Source organism: Channa argus, chromosome 9, assembly GCF_033026475.1.
Source record: "Channa argus isolate prfri chromosome 9, Channa argus male v1.0, whole genome shotgun sequence".
Classification (NCBI taxonomy): domain Eukaryota; kingdom Metazoa; phylum Chordata; class Actinopteri; order Anabantiformes; family Channidae; genus Channa; species Channa argus.
In genome coordinates, this window is record NC_090205.1 from 7,396,218 (window position 1) to 7,409,686 (window position 13,469).

The following is a 13,469-nucleotide window of genomic DNA, read 5'->3' on the forward strand; positions in this document are numbered from 1 at the left end:
AACGTCAAAAGTCAGATTTATTATCAAATCAGGTTAAGTACAAATCCAACAGTCATAGTAACTTCAGCTCGTATGCCTTAAACACCAAATGCATCTGTTTGAGTAACAAAGAATTCATTTTTATTACATAGAAAAACATGACCGCTGGCTGTTCCTCGTTGTTCCAGTGCCAGTTAGGATGGTGTAAGTTTAATCATTGCATGTTGGACACTTGTTGGCATCAGTAAGTCAACATATCAATCTTTTTCTCTCTGACAGCAACAGAAACTCAACCAGTACAAATCACTGGCTGCTCTTTGAACATTGTAATGAAGCATCACTTATTACGTTGTATATTTGTAAATTACATTGACATTGTAAAATATCCACAATTGTCATGTAAGTTGAATAGATGTGGCAGATCACCTTATTACATTACATATCATATTACGTTAATATGGTGATTATCAATATTGGCTAAGATTTCAAACCGTAATTTAAATAGCAAGAAGGAAGATGAAATGCTCCCTGTGGTCAGGACTGAGGAGAGGGGACGGTGGCGTACTGCAGTATTGTCCTGGAGAGACCATTCTCACAGTTTGGGAGTGTCGGTGGGGGCCAGTGGAGCTCTGCCCCTTTGGAATCGAGGCGGTAGATTCCCATCACTATCACCTCCTGCAGAGACAACATTGAGGTGCTCAGATCTATTTATAATGTAAAAGATTTGTGTTAAAGGTACAGAAATATGAGGCCAAATATATTTAAAGCACTAGATGAAACAGTAATAATATTTTACAGTCTTAAAGTACTAATGTTACAGCTGGTAGCGGTAGAATTAACAGCTAAAATATGTAATTTCTAAAAGATTCTTTATAGTAGAGTAACTTACTAGTAACTAATATTTAAAACTGTTTAAGTACAATTAGGAATTAAGTACAATGACCCCTACTCAGTAAGAAGATATAAACTGGGAACTTTTTAGAGAGAACATTTATTTCTAGCTGCAATTGCTTCTCAATATATTCACCTATACATGTCGGTAGATTTAATTTTTAGGTGATACATTTTCCATTTTCACCCATTGAGCTTTAAACAATTCCAAAGTAAAATGTGTTTTTATATAAATTTAGAAAACTATTCAAATCCTTGGATGTGGTTCCAAATTGTGGTCAGGTGCATCCAGTTTTTTCTAGTTACTGAGTTTTGTCTAGAAAGTAGTGTGTTTAAAAAAGGAAACACGTTTATATAATGCTCCACAATTGAAACTACATGTGCTGAATCGTTTTAAACGCACTTTACAGAAGTGTATGTAGTACTGCATCTAGTTCATTACCAGCAAGATGCTTCTGTAAAAAATCAAGACAAAGTGCCGTAGTACTTTTTAAAGCAAACTTGTTGAATTTATTGCCAACACATGTGCTGGAGTGCAGAACTGGTTTCAGTTTTATGCAGATTAATTTGCCTCCCACTATCGCTGTTAATATACTGTTTAATCGGACCCAGAAAAAAAATGCTGGAGATTGGAGGAGTTGGGAGGCTGTATATGGCTTATTAAATATAATTGTAGTGGAAGGACCTGTGCAGAGGACTGGATTGCAGACGTTGCCAGAGGAACAAGTAATGGCGTGAGGAACTGAGAGAGAAGGTAAGTAAAAAGCAAAACTCCGAGACAAATGAGGGAATTCTCACGAGGAAGAAATGGTGAGTGGAGATTCAGAGGTAGATCAGAACGCTGAGGAGAGGTAGTGATCACCAGGGAAACATTGAACAGTCACAGCCTTGGCAGACATTCCTGAGGTCCACCTAAGTAAATATGGAAGCTCCCTGCAGAAGTTCAAATACTGAGGAGATGCAGTCCATCCGGAAAAGTATTCACAGCGTTCAGCCTTTTGTTATATTACAGCCTTATATCAAAATGGATCAAAGTCCTTATTTTCCTCAAACTTCTACAAACAATACTTCTAATAACAATACCCTATAATTACAACTTAAAAAGAAGTTTGAAATCTTTGCAAATTTAAAAATGAAAAAAAAAAAAGAACAGATAACATGTACATAAGTTTTCACTTCCTTTGCTTAACATTTTGTTGAAGCACCTTTGGCATCAATCACTCCCTCAAGTCTTTTTGAGTATGATGCTACAAGCTTGGTACAGCCATTTTTGGGCACTTTCTTCCATTCTTCTTTGCAGCACCTCTCAAGCTCCATCAGCTTGGATGGGCAGCGTCGGTGCACAGGGATTCTCAGATCTCTCCAGAGATGTTTGGTCGGGTTCAAGTCTGGGCTCTGGCTGAGCCACTTAAGGACATTTAGTTGCCACACAGCCACTCCTTTGTTATCGTGGCTGTGTGTTTAGGGTCACCGTCCTGTTGAAAGTTCTGAGGTCCAGAGCGCACTGGAACAGGTTTTTAATCAAGGATGTCTCTATACATTGCTGCACACATCTTTCTCTCGATCCTTACTAGTTTCCCTATTCCTGCTGCTGAAAAACGTCCCGACAGCATGGTGGTAGCAGCATCAGGTTGTGGGGATGTTTTTCAGCTTTACTATAGGGATGGCATTGGCCAGGCAGCGAGTGGTGCCGGGTTTCCTCTAGAAATGACACTTAGCATTCAGGCCAAGTATATCAATCTTCATTTCATCAGATCAGGGAATTTTGAGTCCTTCAGCCCCCCTCATGCGCCTTTTACTCAGGAGTTGTTTCTGTCTGGCTACTCTGCCATACATGGCTGATTGGCGGAGTGCTGCAGAGATGGCTGTTCTTCCGGTAGGTTCTCCTCTCTCCACAGGAGAGCGCTTTCAGAGTGACCATCGGGTTCTTGTAGTCAGGCCCTTCTCTCTCGATCGCCCTTTTTTTCCCGACTAGCCCGTTCTAGTCCTGGTGGTTCTAAACTTATTCCATTTACAGATGATGGAGGCCACTGTGCTCATTGAGCACATCAATGCTGGATACATTTTTCTGTACCCTTACCCAGATTTGTGTCTCGATACAATCCTGCCTTAGAGGTCTGCTGACAATTCCTTGGACTTCATGGCTTAGTTTGTGCTCTGACATGCACTGTTAACTGTGGGACCTTATATAGACAGGTGTATGCTTTACCAAATCATGACCAGTCAACTGAATTTCACACAGGTGGACTCCAATCAAGAAGTAGAAACATCTCAAGGATCAGTGGAAACAGGATGCACCAGAGCTCAATTAGATTAGATTTTTTTTTTTTTTATAAATTTGAAAAGATTTTAAACAAACTTTTTTACATTGCCATTATAGGTTATAGTTTGTAAAATATTGAGGAAAACTAATGAATTTGATCTATTTTGGAATAAAGCTGCACGTAAAAAATGTGGAAAAAAACAGTTAAACACTGTGAATACTCTCTGGATGCACTGTAAGTGGAAGAGGGTAACGGTTGCGAACAGTTATTTGATTTGATCTGCGATAATCCATACATGGTCCGAGCTCCCCCGATCTTTCTTACTCACAAAAAAAGAAGCCCGCACCAGTGGCAGAAGATGAGGCCGCCTGCAAGAGACTCGCACAGAGGCATAGTGCCCAGTAAGGGGTCTATGGTGCAATCATAGGGGTGGTGAGAAGGAAGAGATGTGCCTTTGTCTTTACTGAAATCTGATTTAAAGTCGTGATAAATCTTGGGTACATTAGTTAGATCAGTGTTCTCGAGTGAGGTCTCAGGGGAGTGACAGCTTGTCCAAGGCAGAGGCGTGAGCAGGAGGCCCCACTGTTGGTAATTTTACCCTCTAGCCAATCGATATGGGGGTTATGGCGACTAGCTAAGTGGAACGAAGGACAAGTGGTGGCTGGGGGGACAAAAATTTCCAAATTTGGAAAGGTACATTTTCTCACCGTCAACATGATAGGAACAGTCTGCAGGGCACTCAGGTTCAACTATCAAGGGCACAGATGGTAATGGGCTTGGAATGTGGGATTAGGGAGGATCCAACTCATGAGCAATGCCATCATCTATAAATTCTGTGTCTGCACCGGAGACAATAAAGGCAGTGAGGGGCCAAGCAGCCAGCAAACTGCAGGGTCCCCCGTAAATTAGGTCAGGAGGCCGAGGCAAGGTTGGAGCACATGTGGCTCAGCAGGTGCCTCCATGTTCCTGCTGAGAAAGTCAGAGACTCGGGCAGCTGGCGGCAGGAGATGATGCCAATACTCAGATACTTGGACCTGGGTGGGCGATGGGGAGTGTGACTGAGAGCTGGGGAGTCTAACTCTAAGGCGCCTTTCTCTTGTCCCGTGGTTTACACGAGTGGACACATCAATCAGGGCGTTTAGTAAGTCAGAGAGTTCCTGAAAGGAGAGTTTGTCTTTTAAAGATTCAGACAACCCCTGATAAAACCTTTCTACTAGTGCTGGTTCATTACAAGAGCAGTCCGCCACTGTGGTTCTACACTCGATAGCATACTCAGCCATGGTCCCATTTCTCTGTGCAAGTCTGAAGAGACAAGGAGACTCCCTCAGATGTTATTGGGGCTAGAAGCTCCTTAGCAAACAGCTCAAACGCGGTAGTAGACCTGGAGTCTCTCTCACACTCAGCCGTCCGCCACTCTCCAAACACGCGGGAGTGTTCAGTGGGAAAAACTGAGGGCCGCATCTCAAATTCATCTACATTTAACTAAAAAGACCCTGCAAGCCTGGGGATCCCGAGAACATAACTCTGGGGAGCAACAAATGCTTCCCGAGATGGGGGGGCAGGGGCTGTAGCTATAAGAAGAGGAGGAGAAGTGGTAGAAGGAGCCAGACGAACAGGTAATTGCATGGAGATCTATGGAAGAGAGAGAAGGTAAGTAACAGGCAGATAAATGTAGTGAGGGGATTCTCGCAATAAAGAAATTGTGAGTGAAGATTCTCTGCAGCTGAGTCGGAAGACAGGGAGGACGGGAAGCCATTACAGGCGAGCTGATGGGGAAAAGAGGAGAACTTTGGGCGGCTGAAACTATTAAGAAGAAGAGGCGACAACACAAGCAAACACGATGCAAAAACTAAAATTAAAAGTAGCAACAAAACAGAAAGTAACAACGTGTCCAAAAGGAAACATAAGGACAAACAACAGTCTTCAGTCTTGTGTAAAATCCACTTCCAACCAAATGTCCAATGTTCATAAAATCCATGAAAGCATTGTACAGCTAAGAGTCAGCTTGCATGTAGGCAGAAATCCTCCACAGAAAAACCCAGATCCAGTGGCCAGACAAAAAATGCCAACAAATAACCATAGATGAAACAGATAACTCGGAGAGGAAATTCAGAACTTATGGGGGAAATAACGGTTACTTGACTCACAGAAAGCAGAAAGACGATCTAGTAGAGAGGAGCAGGTAAATGGGGCATATAAGGGGGAGACAAGGGGTGAAGTGGGTTAATTAGCCAGCACAGAGGGAGATCGGAGTGTTGAGGAGAGTTAGTGATGATCACTAGGGCAACATCAAAGTCCAGAGTCACAGCCGGGACCCCCACGTCTGAAATGAAGATATGTTTCTTTAACCTGGGATTGTTTTGGCCGACTGCTTCACAGTCATGCTGCAACAAACTCTACCCTGAACTTTCAATATTAAGCCATAGACTGTGATCCTCCACCTGGGATTGGGTGAGAGCCGGTGTAGAGATGGTAGGAGGGCTGGTGGAGGTGAACATAGCCAAGGAGTGTGGGCCCAGTAGATGGATTGCATGGCACATACATTTTTAGGACATCCCCTAATTTTCCAGGCTTAAATCCTAGTAAGATAAGAGACAGCTGCCGCCCGGCCACCACTCAGAGTGCAGACCCCCCAACTTTACAGCCCTACAAAGAACCAGCTCAGGTCTGAATCAATGGGCCCTCATTTGCTGTTAATGCAGCATGGCAGCTGGTCCTTAAGGGTGTTTTAATCTTATAATATAAAAGTTAAAATCCAAAAATAATCCTGACATGCCGAAAGCTGAGGAGGCCAGCAGTGAAGAACTCTATATACCATTTAAGGAAAAGCTTGGCAGTTTCATAAAAATATCAAACCAAACCTTAATAAATCTACAAATATGTGTGGTTACTATCCAGAGCAAAATACATAAATACAAATGAGCCAGAAATCCAAATCCATTTAACAATTTATATTAATCTCAGAAAAATGGTTCTCACAATTGAAAATTAAAATGAAGGATTATTATTATACGCTGATTATATCATCCTCATTTTACAATTTGTTGAAATTATTAGATGCAGTGAACATCAAAGTGAGCCACTAAGGTTTTTGATTATTTCTACAGCTTCCTCTACTGAACATCTGAAGATGGTCATTGCAAAGTTCATATATAGGTGTTACAGTATATCACAGCTTTTCATCATATCATCGTACGATGTCATGTCCATGGTTGATCACATCAATATTTTAGGATAAGATATTAAATGAACGAGATAAATGAGAGAATGAACTTTAAATAGCATTTCAGCACTTTAGTGAACATAGTTAGAAATACTGCATTAAGAAAAAAGTTCTGCATAAAGAGCTTTGTATTTTTGTGAATATGTATTCATTGATAATCAATAATAGATTGAGTTGATCAAATGTCAGATTTGATCCTCTTATAATGTGTTGCATGTAATTCCAAAAAACACAAACTATTATCTACAACTGTCAAATAAATGTAGTGGAATAAAAAGTAGAGTTGGGTGCAAAAATTTGCAGCCCCTTATTTTGAAATGGCAAAAAAGATTAAAAGATTTTTTTCCCTCTCAACATAATGTTTAATGCACATTTAGCCAGTTACTCTAAATTGAATTAGTTCATTTTTTGACTTTATTATTTTAATGTAACTTTTGTTATGCAATCCTTGACCATTTCTATTTCTTCCGATGATAAAATAACATTTGTTCTGGCTGAATGTGGATTGTTTCTATAATGTTCTGTTTATTGTTAAGTTTGCAGCCACTTATGTGCCATTTCAATGTAAGAGGATCCATATTGATTTCAGCCTTGTTGGCCAGGTTAGTAAGAACTGTGAATTGCAAGCTGCCCATGCAAACACCCCCCCCCCAGTCCACTCTCCACCCAGGTGAGGTACTTACATGTAGCTTAAGTGGTGACCCAGTGTGTTAGCTCCAGCACCCTGCCCCTCTACCTCAAATAATCCCTCTCACTGCCATAATCCATTAAGGAGCCAGGGACATCAGCAAAGTCCTCCAGGACCAGGCTGATGGAGTCCTCACCAGAGGGCAGCTCCGGGTCAGTTGCCCAGGGGTGCTCACAGCGCTCATGCCTGGGGGCCTTGGGATCATCCAGGTGGGCGTTTCTTTGTGCCTGCTGACACTGTGCCGGATCGGATTTCTCGTGGCCGGGCGTTTGGTCTTCACCCGGTTGTTCGGTGTGCTGTTCTCTGACGATGCCGCAGTCGCTGCCGCTGCCGGCCTCGCTGCCCTGCGAGGTGGGGGCCAGCACGTGGTAGAGGCTCGGCAGGCGGATGTCCAGCAGCACGCCGGTCTTAATGTAGAGCTTGTTGTTGAGGTTGTAGAGCTTCTCTGCAATGTCGTGGCCCAGCATGACTGAGAAGAGACGGGCGATGTAGCGATCTTTTGAGATCAGCGTGTAGAGGCGGCGGCGACGCCATGAGATGTAGCGAGAGTCTTCCTCCGCCGTCAAGGTCACCTGGGGAGAACGAATTGATCATCGTGACGGCAGATTTGATCCCTTTTCAAACTGATATATTAGTGTTAGAAAACAATACCAGCACTGTATTTGCATTTATTAAATTATTTTGAGTGTTATTAAAGGACAGCTTCACTGATTTTGAACTCGCCCCTTTTGGTTGTAGTTTGTGTAGTACATGTACATCAGTGCCATTACACTTCCCATTGACTTCCCTATATCAAAATCTCTCTACGTCTAGCTGTAAAATGCCTCCAGATGGCATAATTTGGAGGAACCTTCAATTCAGATTATGTCATCTTGTTGTTCACATTAGTTATCATGGTCAACCTGCTTTTCCAGAGCTCCCCCAGATGACATCATCTGAACTCCTAAAGAAGCCGAGAAATATTGTAATATAGGGAAGTTTAAGAGCATTAATGTACATTTACACACTAAAGCTATAAACAACAAGTTGGAAATTGGTGAAGTCGGACTTTAAGGTATTTATTGGCCCATTATATGTTCTTCTCCGTCTTTAAAAACTGTTTGGTTTAGAATGTCCCAGCTTTGTCATGGTGAATCTTGAGCTCAAATAGCTATAGTCTAAGGGTTAATCAGAAAATTACTTGATTAGATGGACAGAAAATTACGTCATTTGGGTTCAAATGAAATAACATTTACTGTTGGTTTTACATTATAACGCCAATTCCAAAAAAGTTTGGATGATGTGTAAACATAAATGTAAACAGAATGCAATTATTTGCAAATCTCATCAACCCATGTTTTCTTCACAATACGACATAAACAACATATCAGATGTTGAAACTGAGACTTTTTACCATTTCATGGAAAATATTAGCTCAATTTAAATTTGATGGCAACAACACATCTCAAAAAAGTTGGAAGAGGCTGATGTTTACCATTGTGTAGCTTCCCCTTTTCATTAAACAACCTTCTGTAGATGTCTGCTAAAGTGAGGAGACCGTTCGCTGGAGTGATAGGTCAGGAATATTGTCACATTCTTTTCCGACCCAGGGTTCTAGCTGCCGTCCTGCGCCTTTTTGGCGGATGTTTTTGTTTTATGATGCACAAAATGTTTTCTATTGGTGAAAGGTCTGGACTTCAGGCAGGCCAGTTCAGCACCTGGACTCTTCTCCTGTGAAGCCATGCTGTTGTGATGGATGCAGTATATGGTTTTGCACATAATAAAGCATTGTTTCCCTTCAAGATAACATCTATTTCACAAGTGAGCCTGTAAACTTGACAATCACATTTTGAATTTACATTGTTAAAGTACATCAGCGTACCTGGAATTTTCCCTCCTCGTTCGGTCTGAGAGACTCCCACTCTGGAGAGTCGAGGAACTGGTGGCGGTGGATGTAATGCAGGAACTGGCCCTCCAAAGACACATTGATCCTAAAAGAAGACAGAGAGGGAGAGAAACAAGGTAAAAGAAAATACAAATACAGGTAACTGTGAAGGGCCAAACTAAGATGCTCGAGGTAAATATTAGTATAAATATCTGTCAGGACATCTGTGCTCTTAATAGTACATAGTTTCTTCTTCTGCCTTACAGCACATATAAACAATCTATGATACCAGGGCAGGTTTTATTAAAAAAGAAAAAAGAAAAAAGAACTTCCAGCACACTGAACCTACAAACGTCACTGGATTAAACTTTGCTGATCCTCATTTCATTGTGAACTGAATGTCATCAGTGCTGCAATTGAGCTGCTTTATTTCACTCGCCTGTCATCTTCCCAAAGGAAGAGTTCTCCTCCAGGAAACAGCCCTTCAAAAATCTCTACCTTTATTAACACAGGTTAGTATCCAGGTCTTTGTGGGCCTCAGCAGCTGATTTTACTGCAGGACTGGCATTTGCAAAGTTTAAATAAAGGTTTTCACCAGGGGGTCCCAAACTGTAAATGTTGTGTGGCACATAGCATGTTTTGGGGGTTGTTTTCTGGTTTGCCCCCCCCACCCCGAGGTTTAATGTAGCTAATGTAAACTAAAACTAATTTAGATCATTTGATTATGGCTGAGGTATAATAATACTTTTGTCAGGAACATTTTAGGACAAAATTAAAAATCCCACACCCACACATCGAATATGACATCCGAGCCCTGAACAAAATCCATTAGACTACAAAATGGATCGATTCCCATGGGCAATTCCTGATTAGAAATAGCTCATGATACAACCAGAAAGAGATGCACAGCAACCACAAAAGATGCAAAAAGCAAACATGGAACTAAAATGAGTGACAGACACACAGCAGCCAAAAACAGAAACAAAGGGACAGAAAATAGATGCATAATGAAAAAAAAAAAGAAAATGTAAAATAAATGTTGCTTACATGTTTAATGCTAATCTTTACCTATAATTTATCAGGCAGCTAAAGACCAAAACGAATCTAGAACAGGAAACATCTGAAACACCTGCCCTTTAAAATCAGTTGTGTTTTTTTCTTAGTTTGTTTATGTTGTGGTGAATTTAGCTCCGTTAGCAACACTGACAACGCTAACTGAGTTTAAGGCGAGAGCAGCATCTGATCTCCTGTCCCTAGTACAAAGAAACAGTATGTGACCGGCTGGTACAGAGCAACACTAGTGAGTCACAGACAAAAATAATCTGTTTACTGTATGACATTTCTCTTGTGTTTTCTCCAGAACTGTGAGATCAAATGCAGCTCTACTTTGGGGATGTTTGGATGAAGAGGAAACATTTCCTGTGGCCGTTATTGCTGCCAAAAGCCTGAAGGAGTCAAAAATATGGCCTCGAAAAAGCCAGTTAAAATTGGAGGCTTCCTATAAATAATGGATGCTTATTTTCTACCATTACTGGAGGAATTTAAATCAACAAATACGACAATAACATCATACACTTCATGTAATGTATGAGCTTGTTAATCATGTAAACTCTCAAACCACTCAAGAGCTGTGAGCACATAGCGGACAAAACAACACAAAAAATAATGTAAACCACTGCAATAACTCTGAAATAAATATATAATTACAAAATCTGTGGAGTTTAGTTTGTTCAAAGTGAATCAGAGAAAGGTTAGTAGTAGTAGTAGTAGTAAATATTACTTTTATATACCCTGCACAAAGCTTCTTTTATCCAACTACTTGCCTCATAGACCAGTATTTTACATTGACTCACTGTGACATCACTGTTGGACGCGGTGATTTTACTTAAGGCGTAAAAGTTAAAGCTATGATGCATATTTTTGAATTAGCAACAGGTTAAGCGCCCATGTGCCAACTCAAGGAGTTGTTCATAGGGACGAACACCACAAGGACACCACATACACTCTGCAGACTCTCAGTGCCAGTTAGAGATGTGGGACATGCAGCCTTGATAAGTAGCCAAGAGTTAGTATAGACCAAAGCAGAGCTAAAAGAGAGAATACTGACTTGTAGTCTTGTGGTGATTGTAAACATGATAAGAAATTGATGTTGCTCTCTAACTACCAGATGTATAAAATCAACAACTGTTTTGCCACAAGATTTTTGTCTGAGTTTTGTTTTCTCTGTCTCCAGATGGCAAAAATCAGATGTTGTAGGTTTACGAAGTAAAAAATATTACTATTAGGGACGGCACAGTGGTGGAGTGGTTAGCACTCACTGCTACAAGTTCCCCAGATTGATTCCCCAGCCAGCTCCGGCCTTTCTGTGTGGAGTTTGTTTATTCTCCCAGTGCTTGCGTGGGTTTCCTCCGGTTACTCCGGCTACTCCGGTTTCCTTCCACAGTCCTGAGACATGCATGTTAGGTTAACTGGTCACTCCAAATTTCCCGTAGGTGTGAATGGTTGTCCGTCTGTGTATGTCTCTCTGTGTTGGCCGTGAGATAGATTGATGACATGTCTAGCTTGTATCCTGCCTTCCGTCATATGACGGCTTAAATAGGCTCGAGCCCCTCTGCAGCCCTACTCAGGATAAGCGATTACAGATAATGGATGGGTGGAGGGTATTACTATTTTTGCTTGTGGAGACGTCAGTAACAGTGGTTTGCTTTATGTTGTACAGGTGTCTACATATATGCACACATGCCTGCCGAAACACACAAACACACACACACTTCCCACCTCCCGGAAAGCAGGAAGGAGAGCTGGTCAATGGGGGTCTTGCCCTCCACAGCATACGTCTCTCCTGCTTTCAGCTCCACCACCTTATTCTCAAAAGCACTTGTTATTTCCTTAAACACCTGGACGGACACGCCCAGCGGCAGGTAGACCGCCTGGTACAGAGAGGTCAGCTCCTCGCTGCGTATGCCCTCTTGGTGCAGCCGGTAAAGCAGGTGGCAGATTTGAGCTAAGCAGGCCAGAAGCAGGAGCAGGTTCCAGGTGAAGACATCCAGGCCGCACATTGTCATCCAGCCCCACAGGGTCAGGCACAGGAAGGCTGGAGCCAGAAAGCCGAAGATGAAGAGACATCCGTAGGCCCCGCTTCCTCCCATGTAGCCCAAGAACAAAATGGTGTTCCCCAAATGGTACATGGCTCCCTCTGTGCTGTTGCTCCAGCCATTGCAGAGGGGGGCAAAGAGCAAGCTCTCCAGCAGAGACGTGTTATCTGCCCACATGTTTTCGAGGCTTTTCATACACGGAACAAACAAATGGAACCAGCTCGATCGAAAATAAACAGTTGATGCTGACAAAAAAGTGCCAGAAGTAAATGTTTGTTCCCTTGGCAGGCAGTAGAAAATTCTTCAATGTGAAGAAGTTCTCCCGGTTTTATTTCTCACAGAAACACGGCTGGCATGGGCTTCTTCTTCTCCTCCGCTTCTCATTATGTGTCCCTTCTTCTTTCCTCTGCTTTCTCGCCCTGTCCTCCCTTTAAGTGTCTTGCTGTGCTTTTCTGTCTGTCTCTCGTAGCCACCCGCCAGCACTGTAGAGCCAACAGCTGGAAGAGAAGGGATAAGGGAGGTGGGGCGGGCGTTGATAGAGCACTAGAAGGATAACCATGTTTGGAATTGAAACCCAAGGAGGAAAGAGTGGTGGACAGAAAGCAGGCCTGCTACTTAACATAACAGAAAGAGAGAGGGAGAAAGGCAGGAAACTGGAGGGAGGAGGAGAGGGGCTAGAAGAAATATCTCCCAGGGTCTCACAGTGTCACACACTTAAGAAAGTACAAAGCCACAACACAGTTCCTCCTTCATTCAAACTGCATGAGGCCTCTCATGAGTCCAGGACTGTGGCTCTGCTGGTGCATATTTAGAGACACTGACATAAGTAGGATGACAACACAGGTCAGATTTCAGGTATAAACACCAACACTGCCGGCTGAGCCCTCACAGCTCACGGGTGAGTCCATCTCAGTCACAGCTCATTGGAAATGTCTCTTCTCTACTTTGTTTTTTGTTTTTAATGGTCCAAGACAGTAAACTTACAATGTAATTATAGAATACATACAGTCAAATATGATGCCCTTATGCGCAATTATAGCCCTCTCCAAAAGGTAAAGACCTATATTAGCATAAAAAGTATCTTGTATTCTTCCTGTAACATCTGAAATTTGTAGGTTTTGGTAAAAAAGATGTTTTAAATTAGTTGTGTGATGTCAGAAAAATGGAAAGTGGCTTTATTACTGTGTTGGAATTGTTCTGTCTCTTCAAGTGACCTGAATCTTGCATACTGCTGAGTACTTTAAAGTATTTACATAAAAGTCCAGTGTCTGCCGTGGTTAATCCTATTAAACTTCAGTCAGTGGTGGAAAGTAAATAGCGTTACTTCTGTACTGTACTTAAGTACAACTTCAAGTTGCTTTACTTGAGTGTTTACCAATTTACTCCTTGGACATTTTCAAACGTATGCTTATACAGTAACGTGAGTAAAAATGTGACGCTTGCAGATTTACTTGAGTATTGGGTA

The 13,469-nt window shown here is 42.0% G+C and overlaps 1 protein-coding gene across 4 annotated transcripts; it reads right to left on the bottom strand.

Annotated features, from left to right (window-relative positions):
- Window positions 1–4: 4 nt before the first annotated feature.
- popdc2 (popeye domain containing 2) lies at window positions 5–12,499 on the bottom strand. 4 transcript variants are annotated; one of them, XM_067515528.1, is made up of 4 exons: window positions 11,688–12,499; window positions 8,907–9,015; window positions 7,182–7,617; window positions 5–654 (listed from the first exon to the last, which is right to left on the bottom strand). In XM_067515528.1, the coding sequence occupies exons 1-4, from the start codon at window positions 12,197–12,199 to the stop codon at window positions 572–574; spliced, it is 1,140 nt and encodes a 379-aa protein (XP_067371629.1). In that variant the 5' UTR covers window positions 12,200–12,499; the 3' UTR covers window positions 5–571. The 4 variants fall into 4 exon arrangements, with proteins under 4 accessions (XP_067371629.1, XP_067371625.1, XP_067371626.1 ...); XM_067515524.1 differs by having other exon boundaries at window positions 5–683; XM_067515525.1 differs by having other exon boundaries at window positions 513–654; window positions 7,041–7,617.
- Between the last annotated feature and the right edge of the window lie 970 nt (window positions 12,500–13,469).